Here is a 19,797-nt window from a genome sequence, read left to right as displayed (position 1 = left end):
TGAAAGCGAAATCGCCCGAGTCGCACACTTATTTCCCTGTCAAGTAGGTTTAATTTGTACACATTAGAAAAAAAAGTTTAAAAAAAAAAAGTGATTGCCTACCTTCCTACCCTATTTTTTTTGGCTATGTTACCGTAACCACACCTATTTTTTTTGTTTGGCCTTACGGTAGTTCTATCATGGTTTGGGTGCATGAATTAATGGTCTTGCGAGCATGTGTGCGTGTGCACTAGCATTGCTTGCTTTTGTTTTTTGTTTTGTTTGGTTGGTTTAAACAATGTTTTATTTCTGTTTACATATTCATGAAATTTACATAGATTTATAATATGAACATAGCAACAAGCCTACAGCTTATGGACTGATGTCTTCAAATGAGTCTTTCGGATGAGACGAAAAACCGAGGTCCCTTCGTGTACACTATATTGGGGTGTGCACGTTAAAGATCCCACGATTGACAAAAGGGTCTTTCCTGGCAAAATTGTATAGGCATAGATAAAAATGTCCATCAAATACCCGTGTGACTTGGAATAAAGGCCGCGAAAGGTGAACATTCGCCTAACAGGCTTGAGGTTTGCTGGTCGATGTGAATGCGTGATATATTGTGTAAAAAATTCCATCTCACACGGCATAAAGCGCTTTGAACTTCGGATAAGGCGCTATATAAATAAAGAGAATAATAATAAAGAGAATAATAATAAAAAAAATAATAAAAAATTTATAAAATAATCAGAAAGGTAGAGCAGACGCGTGTTTCTTTCAGGCGAGATATTCTTTCGGCTAGCCGCTCGCGAAGCTAGGAGGCGAGATTGTCTATGAAACGGTTTAATGGCTAGCTACGCAAGAATTAAACACCATTGGTTGATTCCGAAAAGTTTGTCTGCACTGGTCGGTAAAAAAACATGGACAGCCAATCGGAGGGGCAGCTGCATGGCCGCCATGTTTTCTCGCCAAGCGAGCAAGCCCAAAGCTACCTAGCGTCGGCTAGCGTCACTCGCGGCGAGATGTTCCCAAGAAACGGTACTTTCTCGCCCCACTCGCCAATCTCGCCTATTCTCGCCTGTAAGAAACAGGGGACTGTTCTTTCAGGGATATAATTATGTAGCCAGAGTATCTTTTATGTGTGTAAAATATCGTGTTTTCAGAGTCCCTGTTATCTTCCTTGGAGAAAATTCGAAATAGACAGACTGCTAATAAAAAAATAAAAATAGGGGCGAATTTAATGATTGGAAATTCACAACATTGAAGTAGTTTGGTTATATGTTTTGCACATGCGGTCAGATGCGGTATAAAGATGTTGCAAATTATTGTCCCAAACCATAACAACTTTTGACAGAAAACTGTAGAAATGTAAACATTAGTTTTTGCTCGAGATACTATGATTTAGCATTTTTAACCTCAAAGCACATATACTGTGTGTCACAATGCTAGCTATCACACCTGTAAAATCACTGCGTTTTATTTGATACACAAGCAGTATGCTTCCTGCAGACGAGCTGGCACACGTTTTGCCAGACAGAGTTTGCAGTTTTAAGATAGTTCCGATACAACTTCGCAACGCATAAACTTCCGGTGGTTGAAGAGAGCCTGAGCGAAGAAAGTCACAATTTTCATCGTCTAACATGAGTATCCAGGAGACAGTGGGGAGATATGAAGGCCCTGTCCGGACCAACAATTCACAGCGCATTAATCTGCAGGCAAGGAGAATCGCGGTAAGAGTGCTACGAGAGTGCTAAGAGCCGTCGTGTAAATTTGCTCATGAAACATAGCAACGCTTTGGTTTGTTGAAAGCTGAACATCGATATTTTGCTAATCATACACATTATCAGAGCCGGAAAAATCGTACACGTTTCACAGAGAGAGAGAGAGAGAGAGAGAGAGAGAGAGAGAGAGAGAGAGAGAGAGAGAGAGAGAGAGAGAGAGAGAGAGAGAGCGAGCGAGCGAGCGGGAGAGATGGGGGGGGGTCTTGTCAGTTTTAAAGGATGTCATGCAGATGCGGGATCAAAGTCTGTCTTGAAAAAGTTTGATGTGTTGGTAAAGTGTTTACCACGAAAGAAGCAATAGGAGAAGAAAAAGAGAGTTTTCTTGCACACGAGACTGTAGATGTCTCACGATGGCGTAGCCGAAGTGAGACAGCAGCAGTCGAGTGTGCAAGAAAACTCTCTGTCACACGACTAACTCGTAATAGCGATTATGTCTCACAGCATAGGCATAGAAAGACAGAAATGAGTTTTTGGGGACGAAATAACAGGCACAAAACAAGACTGAAAAACACAATTGCCCTTTTACACATACCCTACACACGCATGCGCGCAGAAGATAGATTCAATGCGTTTCGTGTCTTTTCTGGTTGAATGCATTCAACAAAGTATCAACCAACGTTTCTGAATCTTTCAATGAAAAAAGATAAACTTATTTTGAACCAAACAGCACATACCAACAAAAGCTAAACACACAAACACACACGCGCACTAACACAGATTGAATGCAAAGCGCGAACGAACACGGAGGATTTTTGTAGGTCAGGTCGTGGGAAAGTCCACCCGAAATGTTCCACAGGGGAACTGGTTGTGTTTGTATTGTTTATTTTCTCACATTGATGTTGATGGTTTTTACAGTGCCGTTTTGAAAGAATATTTTCCGAATTTGGGGCACACTTTTGACTTTTGGTTCGTTTATCTCGTCGAAGTAACATTCGAGTGTTTCTAAATCAAAACCTTCCAACACCACTGGTGCAGATTAGACCTGCCTGACTGACTGCGTGCGTGTTAGAGCTGAAGACGAAGCCTCAATTGCCAAAGCGTCACCTATCTGTAGGTCCTGAGCATTGGATGTACATTGATACGTGGTGAGATCCGCATGGAACTGTCTATGCAACTTTACCTAGTCACAGGTGTAAGGTTCGATCTTTTCTTTGAAATTTCGTCCTCTGTGTAGGTAGCAAAGCGTTTCGCCATTTTCGGTTTTCGTTGCAGACGACGATAATGAAAGTAGTACCTATTGTTTTGTTTTGACCTTTCGTATTCAGGGTTCTTAATTGAAGCTTGGTAAAGGGAGCTTGTCGTGTAAGTGAAAAGTTGACGAAGCTTTTGAAAACAGAAATTGAATGAAGAAGAAAATGTGGCTTTCAGTTATATACAGGAGAACGGGGTTGGTGTTATTCTTTTTTCGTCAAACACTTAGTACACAGATAAAACGTGATTGACTGACCAAGGCCTGTTGGCACACTATTCAGAATGCACAACAAAATGTAACAACGCTTTGATACCCATTTTTCTACGTTCGTGATCACTTGAAATGAATACTGAAAACATAAGTGTTTAAGGTAGTGACTGAATGTATGTGAAGGTAAAATTTTTCAGAAATAAATGCATAATCAAAATAATTAATTTCGGCATCAAAGCGTGTAACATACAATCTTGCACACGTTTGCTTTAGTAGTGGCAAAGAAGGAATGCGTGTGACATATTTATATGTTTTTGGAATCAGAAAATGATGTTGAATAAGATGAACGTAATTTTGGATCATTTTATAAAAAAATAATTTTAATTACAATTTTCAGATTTTTAATGACCAAAGTCATTAATTAATTGTTAAGCCTCCAAGCTGAAATGCAATACCAAAGTCCGGCCTTCGTCGAAGATTGCTTGGCCAAAATTTCATTCAATTTTATTGAAAAATTAGGGTGTGACAGTGCCGCCTCAACTTTTACAAAAAGCCAGATATGACGTCATCAAAGGTATTTATCAAAAAATTGAAAAAAACGTTCGGGGATATCATTCCCAGGAACTCTCATGTCAAATTTCATAAAGATCGGTCCAGTAGTTTAGTCTGAATCGCTCTACACACACACACGCACAGACAGACAGACAGACACACACACACACACTCACACATACACCACGACCCTCGTCTCGATTCCCCCTCTACGTTAAATCATTTAGTCAAAACTTGACTAAATGTAAAAAAGGACAAAGCAACAACCCCCAACATGTAATTGTGTAGATAATTTAAAGAAAACAATTGTAACTTTTGTGTAGATTTTTGAAACGTTTTCAGTCTCTCATTATTTGTGAGGAAACCCATTTCTATGATATAAAGGGTTCAATTTTTTTTTTTACTGTCATTGTGAATGTTTGTTTTACGCAGCATGTGATGGTGAGTGATAACAGAGCAGTCAACTTTCTCCATTCCTATATGTCTCCTTTTTCTGTCAGCGTAGCATTGGGACCATCCTCTTCCTTTGAGAATAGTGCTTTATGAATATTAGGATGTTTTAGTTTATAGCGAACCTGCAGTTTCCGTTCCATAAGCCTGGTTTTATAATAATAACTGTTCAGAGATGCACATGCAGGCATATATATATATATGTGCACACACACACGCATGCATGCACACATGCACAAATGCACCACACATGCACGCACGCAGGCACATGCTCACTCACACACACACACACACACACACACACACACACACACACACACACACACACACACACACACACACACACACACACACACACACACACACACACACACACACACACACAAACAAACCAACAAACAAATTAACACACATGCACACCCACCCACCCAAACACACACACACACACACACACACACACACACACACGCACACCAGTGAAAAAAAGAAATGCAATATTGGTTACTATATACATATATATCCTACATATGTGAGAGAGACACTCGTGAGATAATAATTGTTCAAATCACACGTGTGTATATCATGTAAATGAGGTCATGTCAAGCAAGTCTGCCAGGGATCTGTTTTTCCATTGCTTATGATGCCAAAGTCACCGAGACAAACATCATTGTAGAAAAAAAATAATGCGCTCGCTAATTACCCTCGATGAATCTATAGAACTAACACTTCACGCCACACTTTCAGACTGACGTTTCTTTACTTTGACGTAATAGATTGCACAAGGCTTTAGAAGAGATCGAGGTTCTTTTTCAAGTCTATCGCTCGCAGTTCAATACTTGAAAAAACAACTTGTGTAAATTAATCTGGTACGACACAGCAAGCCATGTAGTATTCTCTATATATATTTATATTCTTTCCAATATCTTCTCTCAGTGCATGTTACAATCATTTCCAGCTTTGATCTGTGTCCTTCACAGCCAAGTCCCTTTTGCCTGCAAATACTTCTCCTTTTTGTCATTTTCTCTTTCAGAATTGTTTTATGTCATGTTTGATTAGGAATCAGGTTTCCATTCCCTGTCAGTTATAAAACTAAATGTGGACGTTTAAGTGTTTAAAAAAAATAAAAATGTTGGTTTTGTTTAATTTTTACCTTCTTTTCATGGCATGAAGTTGCTTAATCTCTCATTTTACCTCTATATATTTCAGTAGAACCATGTGCAATTCATTCAAAATAATTAACCCCTTTTTGTATATACATGTACTCATATTCCTGTCTTTAACCGGCACGGTTGGCCTAGTGGTAAGGCGTCCGCCCCGTGATCGGGAGGTCATGGGTTCGAACCCCGGCCGGGTCATACCTAAGACTTTAAAATTGGCAATCTAGTGGCTGCTCCGCCTGGCGTCTGGAATTATGGGGTTAGTGCTAGGACTGGTTGGTCCGGTGTCAGAATAATGTGACTGGGTGAGACATGAAGCCTGTGCTGCAACTTCTGTCTTGTGTGTGGCGCACGTTATATGTCAAAACAGCACCGCCCTGATATGGCCCTTCGTGGTCGGCTGGGCGTTAAGCAAACAAACAAACAAATTCCTGTCTTTATAGCGTAGAAATTGCTTATTAATTTGTGCATGATTTCTCTCCCTTTGACCCTTGGTCTTCATGAGTTTTGCATGCATGTCAAGCTGAATTTATGAAGAGATGTCATCAGACAAATTATGTTTTTAAATTCTAATGGATAGAATAAAACAAAAATTAAAAGACACTGCAAAAAAGAGTCAAAGAAATACAGAGTAAAGATGGAGCAAACTAAGAATGATGCAATTCTTAATTGTCAAGGTAAATGTTCGTGTCAGTTTTTATGTGAACATTTTCTTATATATCAGAATTTGCCAGAAGTTTTTACCTTGATAGAGAATCCGTAAAATGTCTTTTTTTTTCTTTCTTGGTATATATTATCTTTTGTTATATTATTTCTTTGGTATTTATTTTCTTTCTCCGTAGTTTTTAACAAGAAATATTTCATTGTCTTTTTTTCTTGTAAAATTTTATGTCACCTAGATAGTGACTACTGTATTGTAACAATAACAATAACGAAAACAGCACTGTATTGTCCATTAAAAAAATTGCATAAAAATGGAAATTTTTCTTCAGCTCACCCTGACTGCCTGTAAACGATTATAACAACAATTGTATAGGACGACACACAGAAATACTTGTTCTCAAATAAAAGATCAAAACAAATTTTTATTGTGACTACAGTACCAAAATGCTCAAAATAAATTTGTAAAGTTGTTTGCAAAGAGAATCCTGCCAGGCAATCAATGAATTGCAAGAAAAACACAACCACACAGTTACTGTTCAGGTCACCTGAGAAGTTGTTGATAGTCTGTGTGGGTTTTAGCAATACTGTCATACATATTTAGAGTGATACATATTTTAATGCTTATCTTAACCATTATGTACAAAGTGTTGTTGCAGTGTATAGAAGTTTTAATGTTGAAGTGAATATATCACATTGATGATGGTACTCAGAGAATTACACATGTGCATAGGTGTCATTTCACAACAACTTATCTGTAGGGTCATTTCTCATTCATTTTCAAGAAGTCAGAAGATGTCATGCTTGTAGGGATAGGGAGAAGTATATGGTATTTGTTCTATTTTTATTTTTTTAAAAATTTTTTAAGATCAGTGTGTGAAGTACTGCAACAAATATTGTCATTCATGTATTAAGTATATGAGTTCACTGATGACATGCTACATTGACCACATACTCTTGTACCTGCTATTAAAGGTCACCCTCATGGGACCAGCCCAAAAGGTCACATTCATTGCAGGTGGCCTGCCATGACAGGTATATTTAAGTCAAGCTAACAGAAAAAGGCACAACAGAAGGCAGCCTTTCTTGTGGGGTGTCCCTTCATGGGAGGGTCCTTTCATCTCTGGTACCAATGAAGTAATAGTTGTAATGATATCATTTGCATGCATTTGTTGCTTTGATTTTTGCATGCATTTTTTGCTTTGATTTTGACTGCTCAAATATTTCAGGACGATGAGGCGATGGCTGTAAAACTTGCTCTAGCAGATAAGTATGTTCAATTTTATTTTCATGTGTGAGATTTATTTTTGTACCCCCAGCAATCATCGTCAATATAATCCTGTTTTATGAGGTCACACTTCTTGCATTCAGCATTTAATTTTCTCCTGGTGGATTATTTTGCTTTCCAATTTCAAAAGGAGAATACTTGTTCTCAAATAAAAGATCAAAAATATTCTGCCAATGACAATGTTGGATGCACGGTGTGAACCTAAAATGAAAGCTCCCAGTCTGAAACTGAAATGATTTTGTGTATCAATAAATTATGCTTTCAGGAGCGTGTACTTGAAAGAAAGATAAAAAAACTGAATGAGTAAGTCAGGGAGAAAAACAAAAGTAAAACTGTTCTTGTTGGTTACTTCTTTCAATTCTTCCCACAGTTCTTCGCTGCCATTTTATGCATTTTGCTGTCTTGAGTTTCAGGAGGTAGTAATGTTTGTTTTGTTCTTTTTATTCTTGAAAATGACACGGTTGCAAGGAAGTTAACCAAAAACCCTTGTTGGAGTGTTTGTTTGCATTTTCTGCATTCTGTTTGTTCTTCAAAAGAAATTATCCCCGGTACGCTAGTAGGCCTACAAGGGTCCAGCAGACTTTAATTGTGTACACCTGTGTGTGTGTCTCGACTTAACAGCTTATTGCTGGGAAACTACTGGGCGCAGTTCGTTCAAAAGTTGATACACTAACTTGATAATAGGTCCGATTGATCGTATTAAAACTTCATAATGTTACCTGGGACCTAAATGCGAAATAAACCACACAAAAAACGACTTGGCGGCGGGAGGAATTCGCGGTGCAACAGCCAGAACGGTGCAAGGTCTCGGCAAACCAAGACTATGCCAGACTCGTAGCAAAGCCGTCGAATGGTACCGTAAACCATAGACCTATATTCTAAATATAGGTCCCTGCGTAAACCAAGAATAGTGACGTAAGAAAATAGAATGTCGTCTTTTGATTTGGAACGTGACGTGTTTTAGAATGGAGATGTGGTAGTGTGTGTGTGTGTGTGTGTGAGAGAGAGAGAGAGAGAGAGAGAGAGAGAGAGAGAGAGAGAGAGAGAGAGAGAGAGAGAGAGAGAGAGAGAGAGAGAGAGAGAGAATGAGTGAGGGAGAGAGAGTGTGAGCGAGTTTTAGCGTCAACTAAGGTGACTCGAGTCGAACCGGAGGTCGCAAAAACTCGGTCCGGTACGACTGGAGTGACGTCACCGGTTAACCAACTTTCAACCTTGCTTCCTGCGTAGGGTCTCTCCAGTTCCAAGATGGCTGCCAAGGCGAGGTGAGAAACTTCTGCAAATATTTTTTGACAAAGTTACGGATTGTGAGAAGACATTTGTTGTAAATCACTTAGCCTTTCAAAAATTAAGGATACTGGGTTGGATACTGTCTTGGTTTTAATGCATTTTATTTTAGCAGTGATGTTTATTTTGGGAAGAAATGAGGTCAACAGGAGTTTGGGTGCGATTTCGGCTCAAATGTACTTTAGCGCCCTGAACTTTTACCCGGCTGTTTTGCGCTCGATTTTCACGCTCACTTCTTCATTGACGTTCGAATCGATAGTTCGATGTTTTGGCATTACATTCACATCAACAATAAAACAGTACTGCTTGTTCATCATCGTCGTCCATCAACTCTCCACAACAGTAAATCCGTAACGCGCTTGTCGCCATCTTGTTGCAAGGGACGCGACTGGACACAACCCAACAGCGTTTCCGCGAAGAAAAAAACCAGACATGTGCAGTGACCCTACCGTAGCTCAACCCTGTTCCTCGCGAAAACTCGCTCTTTGTGTGTGTGTGTGTGTGTGTGTGTGTGAATGTCTGAAGAGTACTCGGGTCCAGCGCGAGCGTTTTTTTATTATTCAGTTCTAACATATAAAGCTGTATATGATCAGGTGTGCTTGTCAGAGTAAAAAGCAAGGGCATTCACTCTTTCACATTATAACCCATACAAACCTGACAAGAGTTATTTTCTGAATTTGTCTAGGCCAAAAAAAAAAATAGGTCTGTTTACGGTAACCCGACCGACCCTAGTTTTTTCGCGCGACCCTAGACTTTTTTGGCATTTGGGGGGGAAAAAAAAATCTTGTTTTTTTGGCAAAATAACGTCTGAGAAAACGTGGTCTTAACTGGGACTGGGAGCCTTAAAATAGGGGTACATTTATAGAGCTTATGAACAGAAAGTCTGAGAAAACGTGGTCTTAACTGGGAGGGAGCCTTAAATGGGAGGGTCGTAATAGAAGCGTTCCAATGTTTATCTCTTGCCATTTTACAGAGAGTTCGACGTAAACGAGAAAGCAAAATGGGCCGAGAGACTGGAAGAGAAGGTCGGTTACAAACGCGCCACCTATGCCATCAAACAGTGCAACGCTGAAGTCAAGCAAGGCGCCATAGCTGCAATCATGGTTTGTACTCAAGCAACGCTTGTTGCCCTTTGTTCCATTTCATTTCCTTTCTTTTATTACTGTATCCCATCGCTGGGAAATTCAGGTCGCTTCCTCCCAGTGGAAAGCTAGCAGGAACAAGAGTCGCGCTACCCAGGTGTGTGCGTGTGTATTGTGTAATCAGCCAGGTCTTTTACGTGCCACTGTGATTACACGGGGTGGGACATGGATCTGCACATAAAGTTGACCCGTGTTCATCCCGGCCGGGATTCGAACACGTGACCCTAGGATCACAAGTCCTGTGCTCTACCACCTGAGCTACCCAGCACCCTATACATCATTTAGTTAAATACAGTAAGAAACAGATCACGTTGGACACAAGATGACTTGTTTTTCAGAAATGTGAACACTTTGTGTGGGAAACAAATATTCTTCAGGTACCAGTGTAATGGGAAACAACTTTGTACTGAGCAGTAAAGTGTCCCTGACAGGAGTTGTGTCCCTTGGACTAGATACGTGGAATCCCAGCGCCAGCTAATCCACACACGCTGTACGCAAATGTTGTGTGCGTGTAATAGTGGAAGTCCACCTTTTAAGTCCCCTTCCCCCCCCCCCCCCCCCCCCCAAATTTAAGACGTCCTCCTTTATAAGATCCTATTTTCTCAGATTTTCTGTCCATAACCTCTGTAAATGTACCCCGTTTTAAGACTCCCAGCTTTTTAAGACCTGATTTTCTCGATTGTTTGTGGATCTTAAAAGGAGATTCTATTGTGTGTGTGTGTGTGTGTGTGTGTGTGTGTGTGTGTGTGTGTGTGTGTGTGTGTGTGTGTGTGTGTGTGTGTGTGTGTGTGTGTGTGTCTGTGTGTGTGTGTGTGTGTGTGTGTGTATGTGTGTGTGTGTGTGTGTGTGTGTGTGTGTGTGTGTGTGTGTGTGTGTGTGTGTGTGTGTGTGTGTTTTGCGTTTAAACATGTTCCACTGTGTTGTTGCTATCCTACATGCATCCTTCTGATTGTTTGCATCATGCTTTCAGGTGCGCAGACGGGCGCTGGAGGTTCAGATGCAGCGAGAGATGGAACAGTACAACACGGAGCTCGCCACGCAGGGCAAGACCTTCCACACACAGCGCATATAATCTGAACATTATTGGAAAAAACTGCATTTACCTGTATGGATTTGTTTTTGTTTTTAAATTTAAGAAATGTTCGACATCATGTATTTATCTTTCAGCAGCAGTTTGACTTGATACCATAAACAGCATTCTTTGGGTCGCCATCCCCTTTTTCTTCTATCATGACTGTGCAGCATTATAGCAATAAGTTTTGTTCCTTTGCTTCACAAGGTGGACCATATCAGCATTACTCTGTTCAGCATTCGTTTTATACTTGTGATATCATGGCTAGCAAGATATAACAAGAGGCGAAGCCTTCAAGGCTCACGTAAGAAATCGACAAACAGTAACACAAACTCAATCACTCTGTCACACATACACACACACACAGTAAGCATAGGTGAAACTGTGCAAGAAAGGGAGACCCTGGATCTGCCAATTAGTCTCGGCCCGCTCACAATAACAATAACCGAGACTTTCAGCAATTCCTTTGCGTGACGTCTAACCCTCTTACGTCATAATGTGACGTCTTCAAATAGTTTCTATCACACACGTCAAACACTTTTGACCGAGACGTAATCTTCTTATGCGAGCTTTATCCATAAACTCGGAAATGTTAAAGTTTCTATCACACACACACGCACGCACTCACGCACGCACGCACGCACAGACAGACAAAGTTTATCATCGCATAGGCTACACTTACGTGAGCCAAAAACTAGCAGAATTATGAGCTAAAAGTTGTGGAGTAAATTTGTTTATTTTTACAAGCCTGATTCTGAGGTTATAATTCATGATAATACTGTAATCACTGTTGATTTTTTTTTCTCACCTCAACATATGACTTTGATTGCCAGTTGGGATAAAATACTTGGGCACTAAAATAAAATACCAGATGTGCATAGTTAGTTAGCTATTGCTTTTCGGGTCCAGCGGACCATAATAGGCCAAATCAGGACCCCCCAGATGTGCATGGATTGAAGAATTAACTCATAAAAATTAATACACATTTTACTATGAGCTGATATTTTAAGTTTTTGTTGAAAAGACGAGTGAAAGCTGAAATAAAAAAAACAAGTGTGTGTGTGTGTGTGTGTGAGGGAGAGAGGGAGAGAGAAAATTTTTAAATGTACACACACACACACACGCACACGCACACACACACACACACACACGCACACGCACACACACACACACACACACACACACACAGCATTGCAATTCAAAACAATTTATTTCCTCATCTGTACATATTAGTACTCTTTTTTTTCAGACTGTATCATTGTTCTTACTTGTTGAAATATTTTCTCACAGCACATGGAACATTCACAAAGAAAAGAAAAAGATCAACAAAATGCAGACAACAAATCTTCTCACACTGAGCTAAGTTTTGTACAATTCAGGTTTGTTTGCTGTATATATATATATTATGAAAAAGAGCAAATCCTTTTTCTGCCACCAACACTGAAACATAAGCAGAAAGTAACACACAACAGCACATCTATAATGTTTTACCAGAACATAAACCATCCACTGACAGAGCATACTTTGTGACGAGCTGTTTGCCATCATATTTTGTGCTTTCACAATAACAAAACATTTTGTTTGCCTTTTGTCAATTTTTTCATGATCAAAATTCAACTTAAAACCGTAACACATGCACAATAAATTAAAAAAAAATCACAGGAAATTGTCTAGTTAAGCTAATATACTTGTTATTTTCAGAATGATCATGGTATACTTTCCAACAGCATAAGAAATTAAATCAAATTAAAAAAAAAAAGCCTTCTTGAATACTCCAAGCAGTGCATACCAAAGGCTAATGTAAGAACAGACTCCAGACGCCAAAAAAGTTTACTTCTTTGATACAAATCTTAAATTGGTAGACATGTGATGATGAAATAAAAGATAGGAAATACTCTAAGCAGTCATCTACTTTCAAGTTGTCAACAGCACAGGTTGCTTGAGAGATTTCAATTAAGATTAATAGAAATAATAATAATAATTATAATTATAATATTGTAAACAACCATCTATCAAATATATACTCTGCAAAAAAAATTAAATCATGCCTTTCAACAGTAACTGAAGTAAGTTCTGCCTATGACGACAAATGCATGAAACAAATTCGCAAAGGGTTAAATTATTGCATTTCCCCTTAATGTTAGTATCATTGGAATGCTAACTCTCTCTCTCTCTCTCTCTCTCTCTCTCTCTCTCTCTCTCTCTCTCTCTCTCTCTCTCTCTCTCTCTCTCTCTCTCTCTCTCTCAGTAACACACACTCACACACTAACACACACCCAAACTCACGCACTTACGTGTTATGCATACTTTTGTAAGAATGACTCAAGCTGAAGGGAAGAATCTAAACTCATATTACATACTGATGAAACCAGTTTCAGCAACACTTCTAATCATCAAATCAATCTTTTTTTAACCAAATAAAACGACAGCGCAAAAACCTTGGGTCTCATTATTTTATGATGCTGAATCACAAACCACATCAATTAATGCAGACCTGAAAAATACAACTGAACAGCTTTTATTGAGGATGGATTTTGCATTAACCTTTGAGTTTCTGTGAATTTATCTGCAACATCTTGGCCTTTTGCAGTTAACAAAAAAAATATGAAACCAAACTAAAATTTAGGATAGGATTAATGTAAACTGACAATAACATTATTTTATACAATTAAGACATTGAGTTTATCTTTCTTGGCAAAGTGTACAACACAGACCAATAGGATTATGATAAAAGCCAATCAAGCTCTGTATGTAATCCAACATTGGATCCCTAGCTTTCTGTTTTCTAGGTCACTTGGTATGCAGCGAACTTATCTGGCAAACCAAATGTAAAATAAAATAACAATAAAAATGTACTCACCAGAAACATGGACATTTAAACATGAACACGAACATGTAAAATGAATAACACGAACATATATGTACAGTACAATAAAACTTAAACAAACATGTTTCTAGTGAGTACATTTTTAATGTTTTTTTGTTCTAATTCTTCTCACCTGCAATTTCTTATTGTTCCCAAACCTAATGTACTTAAGTAACCGTAACAGTCTCAGACAATGTGCTGTTTGCATGTCCAGAAATTCCACATAGAAAAACTACAATGGTACCTTCAGTGTGAGACCCCTGCAATGCAAGTTTGTTTGTTTGTTTATTTGTTGCTTAACGTCCAGCCGACTACGCAGAGCCATATCAGGACGAGGAAGGGGGGGATGAAGGGGGCCACTTGTCAAGCGATTCCTGTTTACAAATGCACTAACCCATTACTTGTGTCCCAGCAGGCTTTAGTAAAACTAAATTAATACCTACTGGAAGATTACCAGTTTCCAGTATGTTAAAATAGGCTTAACCTATCTACTGCTGGACTTACATCAGAACACTAACAGATTAAACTATACATGAATCGCGAGACAAGCGGCAAGAGAAGAGATTTTTGGAAAAAATACAGGTGAATGAGCAAGAAGGCAGAAAAAAGAAAAGAATTCATGAAGAAAAAGAGAGCATGACAGGAAAGAGGAACCAAAAATCTACCTAACAGCAAACTAGAAAGCTCCTACGGTTCCAAAAACAGGAGGGGCCTTTAATTTCATAACCGCAGTGCCCCACTGCGGGATGCAATGCAAGGACACCTGCAATGCAAGGACATCTCCAAATAAAGGTCACCTCCTCTTAATGGCCCTTTGTGTATCCACTTGACCAACATATACAACAAATATACAGTACCTTGCATGGAAGGACACCTTTATTTGGAGCTATGCTTGGTTGGTTCTATCCGTGTTGTCTCTTATCTCAAGTACCACTGTACCTTTATTTGGAGCTATGTTTGGTTGGTTCTATCCGCGTTGTCTCTTAGGCCTAAAAAAAAAATAGGTGTGGTTACGGTAACCCGACCTACCCTATTTTTAGGGGCCGATCCTATAACTTTTTATTACATTTGTCAAAAAAAAAAAAAAAAAAAAAAAAACGAGTGCAAAAAACGCAATGAAAGCGAAAGCGCCCGAGTCGCACACTTATTTCCCTGTCAAGTAGGTTTAATTTGTACACATTAGAAAAAAAAGTTTAAAAAAAAAAAAGTGATTGCCTACCTACCTACCCTATTTTTTTTGGCTATGTTACTGTAACCACACCTATTTTTTTTTGTTGGCCTTATCTCAAGTACCACTGTACCTTTATTTACATGTACAATGAAATATTTCCTATTCATCGATTGTAGCCCAGCTGTCTATACTAAGGTACTTAGTCCTTAGTTTAGCAATTGATTTTCATGTAGTGTCAAAAGTGTTTTGAACAAAAAATTTTGACAAAGTATATATCCGACTTTAACATAGATCTATCAAAAAAGTTCAATTCAGCAGACCTTCCCCTCTTCACGCATATTGTCTTACATGTTCGCTTCGTTTGTATTGTCATATTTGTAGACATTAAAATGAACACAAATTTGTCATAAAAATAATAATCAGGCTGTTTCTTTCTAAATACTCAGCCTGTCAAAGTAACAGCAACAAAAAAGCTGCAACAGGAAGCCAATATTCATATTGAGTGTGGAAGATAAGTTCTATATAGCCCAGAACAATTTGAGAGTAGTGCTTGTATGTGTACACACACACACACACACACACACACACACACACACACACACACACACACACACACACACACACACACACACACACACACACACACAGGTTTTCTATAATGAACTTGTCAGCATGTTCAAGACTACATTAATTAACCCTCAGTTTGCTGTAGCGAATGTATTAACTCTAACAAGTATTATGTGTAAAGCAATGACAACAACATCTAAAACAACTCTCTCTTGCATACACATGATACAGACATATTGCCCGTGAACACACACACACACACACACACACACACACACACACACACACACACACACACACACACGATCTTTTTGAACTTTCAGGTCCAGAATATCTATCTGATGAACAAACATGGCCTATATAGGCCATCCCCTTGCACAGCAGATCTTCTACTTCACGCGATTGTTTTGTGTTTCAACCCTCTTCTTCTTCAGCGTTCCAGAATGTTCTGGTTACGTGTGAGCTCGTTTGGCCATGCATTTGTGTTCCCCACACTATACTCTGAGAGCATAGTCAGCTTCACTCCGCTTTCGTTGAGTAGGCGTGCTGGGTATTTTCGTGTTTCCATAACCCACCGAACTCCGACATGGATTACAGGATCTTTTCCGTGCACACTTGGTCTTGTGCTTGCGTGTACACATGAAGGGAGTTAAGTCACTAGCAGGTCTGCACATAAGTTGACCTGGGAGATCGAAAAAATCTCCACTCTTAACCCACCAGGCGGCCGCGACCGGGATTCGAACTCACGACCTCCCGATTAGGAGGCCGACGTCTTACCACCACGCCACTGCGCCCGTCCGTCTTTCAACCAAAGATCCTTCTCCTCAGGACATCCCAACAATCTTTTTCCTGCAAAATTCCCTGCATACTATCATTTACTCTCTTGGTGTACCCCCACCCCCACTCCTTTTTTGAATCCAAGATAAAAACACTCATACTAGGTCACTCAGTCCCTTCATTCTCTGACACGGAATTAGATAAGATTGTACAATGATAAGTGACAGCAGACAAAACGAACAGAATGTATGTACAACTGACAATTTGAGTATGACTTTGATCGTAATTTGATGTTTCTTTGAAGTATTTTCTTTGTTTCGTCAAAGAAAATTTGGCAATCTGGCATGACAAAAATGGCGAGGACTTCATTCAGTGAACAGTCGATCTGCAGGTATTTAGCTCGATGGCAAACTAGATTTCTTTAGCAATAATTGAACATTCTGTAACACACAGACACAATCATGTAAGTTACAATGCTTCATTGGCCAAACATATCAATATTTCTTAGAAAACACACAATGGAACATGTTTATGAAATACACGTACAGGCAATTCACAAAAACAACACAGCCTGACTCCCCGCCCTTTCTTTCTTTATTTGGTGTTTAACGTCGTTTTCAACCACGAAGGTTATATCGCGACGGGGAAAGGAGGGGAGATGGGATAGAGCCACTTGTTAATTGTTTCTTGTTCACAAAAGCACTAATCAAAAAATTGCTCCAGGGGCTTGCAACGTAGTACAATATATTACCTTACTGGGAGAATGCAAGTTTCCAGTACAAAGGACTTAGCATTTCTTACATACTGCTTGACTAAAAATTTTACAAACATTGACTATATTCTATACAAGAAACACTTAACAAGGGTAAAAGGAGAAACAGAATCCGTTAGTCGCCTCTTACGACATGCTGGGGAGCATCGGGTAAATTCTTCCCCCTAATCCGCGGGGGGCCTCCCCGCCCTCCCCTACAAATCTTATTCTATTTATAAAATGTAATGATACAACATTTATGTAACAGACGTTATGCCGCACCACCCAGCCTACTTTCGAAAACAATCTACGCCATATATCTTCCAGCAGACAACGTTCAAATATTGTCCACATTCAGTACATATTCTGGCAGACAACGCTGACTGTTTTGATCATTGACACAAGGCAACTGCTAATGACACGGGCACAGCAAATCTCATCAGATGATGATCCAGTCCAGTCCTGTGCCAAAACCAGGTTTAGTCAAAAAAATAACATGGTGATAAGCAGGAGGAATGGTGGAACCAAGGGGGAGACGATCAATAGTTTACAAATGTATCACAGATTGTGAGCAGTGCCGCTAGACTAGTTCTAGGTCTGCTCAAAAAAAGTCTTCGCAATGTAAGATTCCATTACATCAATAAGTGGCACCTTCTCTTCCGACGTCTGCTGATAAGGAAGCAATTATGAAAATAGTCTCGCACAGCTACAACTGAATCATTCATTTCTTTGTGCTACTTCTTCTTCTTCGTTCGTGGGCTGAAACTCCCCCGATCACTTATGTTTTTGCATGAATGGGTTTTTACATGTACCATCGTTTTTACCCCGCCATTTCTTTGTGCTTGAAAGTCTTCATTACTTCAATACCTTAAAAATATTAACACCTGAAGTGTGAAGGCTAGCAAACAAGATGATCCGTACACTCTCTCTTCCCCACTAACTGAAGACAACGGTTGACCTGCATCAAAATTAAGCTCATGAGCACAGCTATAATGAGCATTATTGCCCAATCAACTGATATTTGACATGCATTGCAATCAATTGATGTACGAATAATATAATGCAAATATCATTGGTGTTGCAATTTGTCAGTGAAATAAATCAGACTCGAGTCTAAAGACACATGCCTTTAAATAAGACATTTTCCCAAATCAAAAAACAAAACTTCTATTGAGTAGACTTAAACAGATCTCTGTGTGTGTGTGTGTGTGTGTGTGTGTGTGTGTGTGTGTGTGTGTGTGTGTGTGTGTGTGTGTGTGTGTGTGTGTGTGTGTGTGTGTGTTTGTACACGTGACATTTGTGTGTACATATTTTTCTTCAGCATTCCCGTGCATGAGTGTAAGTAACATTTCTTAGTGTCTCAATCTGTCCAGCAAGTATTAGTTAAGCAAAACTGAACCCTGAGCATCGGTCAAGGTATGAGTGACAAGTGAGCCCATTACTATAAAAATGTAAAAGAATGCATACCTAACAGATCAAGGCTATCTTCTGAAAAGTCGACACAATATAAACAGATTGTAATAATAATACACAGTCTCTATGAGTGTCTTGCACAACATCAGGAATAACCGTAGTTGCACATTTGTAGAAAAAGCACAAGAGTATCAACATCTCCCACAAACAGTTTGGAATCAAATGTTCTGAAGTATCTTCTTGCATTTTCACACCCACAGTATGACAATTCTCGTTAGTCAAGTTCCATGAAGACGTACATTGTAAGATATCGATCTCCCTGCAGTCATGACACTTATCTGGAGCTTAGAGAACTGTCTGTGTGAATGCAGTTGTTAAGTTCAGGCCAGACATGAAATGTCTACCACAACTCACCAGTCTTCACTTTCACGATGGCTAGTTCAGTGCAGTTACGCAGCCTTGCTAGCTAATAATTCAGTTTTGCAGAAACAAAGTCAGGCTTTTTTCTGTCTGCCAGCAATGAAAGCACAGGCTTTTAATTCTGTTTGGCAAATGTGTTGTGGGCTCGATTTTTCACACGTCCTCCTTGATGCAAACCAAATAGGTCCAGCACACACCTGAGTCAGTCTACATACATGTAATTGTTCGACACATTTGTTCTCTTTGGAACTTCATGTCGGCTTCAGGGCTGTTACTGGAATTAGTATCCACAGATCATTTCAAATGCATATGTTTTCATCAAACAGTCATGAGGACAACTTTCCTGGCTCATAGCTTCACTTTAATTGAGAGAGAAAGCAAAAGACAAGCAATTCTGTTCAGACTTTACGGTCAATACCCTTTCCACAAGTCACATTCCCAGCGTGGCGCATAGTCCGTCCAATCAGAGAACACAGCCTTCACAGGACACAGCAAATTAATACATGTCGGTCAGATGAAGATCAACATAGACCAACTGCTCTTAGCTGGATTGAAAATCATCTGCAACAGGTACATATACTGTACCCGCAGAGTGTTTGGTGCTTCGGTCCAGAAGAATGCACACTTTGCTGTATGAAACGTTTCATCACTTTGCTCCAAATTTATGCAAAAACCACGAAATCACATTCTCCTCCATGAAGTAGGCCGCATAACTCGTGACAACACACATACCACAATAACTCCACCAACACATTTTGTTATGCATCCAAATTAGATGATGATGACTGATGGGCAAAGATGAGGAGTGCTGGGAAGTCCGACAGCACGGAGGAAGATGGCTGAGATATGAGGGGTTGGGTTCTACAACTGTCTGCAGAAACTTAAGATCATTTGCCGCCGCCAATCCCAGGAACCATGTTTGATAACGGAGAGTCCTCGCAACATGTGCTGCATTTTTGTTCCTGAAATGAAAAATAAAAAAAAATTGAAGCCCTTTTAAAACTTTGCTTTTCCTGATTTTCTCAAATTTTTGGAGGTATTAAAAAAAAGGGGGGGGGGGGTGTT

The 19,797-nt window shown here is 39.5% G+C and overlaps 1 protein-coding gene and 1 long non-coding RNA gene across 5 annotated transcripts; one reads left to right on the top strand and one right to left on the bottom strand.

Annotated features, from left to right (window-relative positions):
- Nucleotides 1-1,537: 1,537 nt before the first annotated feature.
- On the top strand, nt 1,538-11,768 carry LOC138947326 (uncharacterized). Of its 3 annotated transcripts, none has more exons than XM_070318784.1 (4): nt 1,538-1,709; nt 7,535-7,572; nt 9,527-9,656; nt 10,666-11,768. In XM_070318784.1, exons 1-4 carry the CDS (start codon nt 1,620-1,622, stop codon nt 10,765-10,767), a joined length of 360 nt encoding a protein of 119 aa, XP_070174885.1. In that variant the 5' UTR covers nt 1,538-1,619; the 3' UTR covers nt 10,768-11,768. The 3 variants fall into 3 exon arrangements, with proteins under 3 accessions (XP_070174885.1, XP_070174877.1, XP_070174895.1); XM_070318776.1 differs by lacking the exon at nt 7,535-7,572 and adding an exon at nt 7,211-7,251; XM_070318794.1 differs by lacking the exons at nt 1,538-1,709; nt 7,535-7,572 and adding an exon at nt 8,414-8,531.
- Nucleotides 11,769-11,958: 190 nt separating this feature from the next.
- Nucleotides 11,959-19,031, bottom strand: LOC138947360 (uncharacterized). Of its 2 annotated transcripts, XR_011449634.1 has the most exons (3): nt 14,935-19,031; nt 14,397-14,572; nt 11,959-13,893 (listed from the first exon to the last, which is right to left on the bottom strand). It is a non-coding gene; the product is annotated as an uncharacterized lncRNA (long non-coding RNA). The 2 variants fall into 2 exon arrangements; XR_011449631.1 differs by having other exon boundaries at nt 14,397-19,031.
- Nucleotides 19,032-19,797: the final 766 nt, after the last annotated feature.

Source organism: Littorina saxatilis, linkage group LG1 (genome assembly GCF_037325665.1).
Source record: "Littorina saxatilis isolate snail1 linkage group LG1, US_GU_Lsax_2.0, whole genome shotgun sequence".
Lineage (NCBI taxonomy): Eukaryota > Metazoa > Mollusca > Gastropoda > Littorinimorpha > Littorinidae > Littorina > Littorina saxatilis.
Note: the sequence above shows the minus strand (reverse complement) of the source record. Positions and strands in the feature narration are given on the sequence as shown.

What these genes read in the sequence shown, in the direction of transcription:
- LOC138947326 (XM_070318776.1), top strand. Translation starts at nt 1,620, where the DNA reads ATGAGTATCCAGGAGACAGTGGGGAGATATGAAGGCCCTGTCCGGACC. An exon ending in TGCAGGCAAGGAGAATCGCG is followed by an intron (nt 1,710 to 7,210) that starts GTAAGAGTGCTA and finishes CAAATATTTCAG; the next exon opens with GACGATGAGGCGATGGCTGT. An exon ending in GCGCCATAGCTGCAATCATG is followed by an intron (nt 9,657 to 10,665) that starts GTTTGTACTCAA and finishes TCATGCTTTCAG; the next exon opens with GTGCGCAGACGGGCGCTGGA.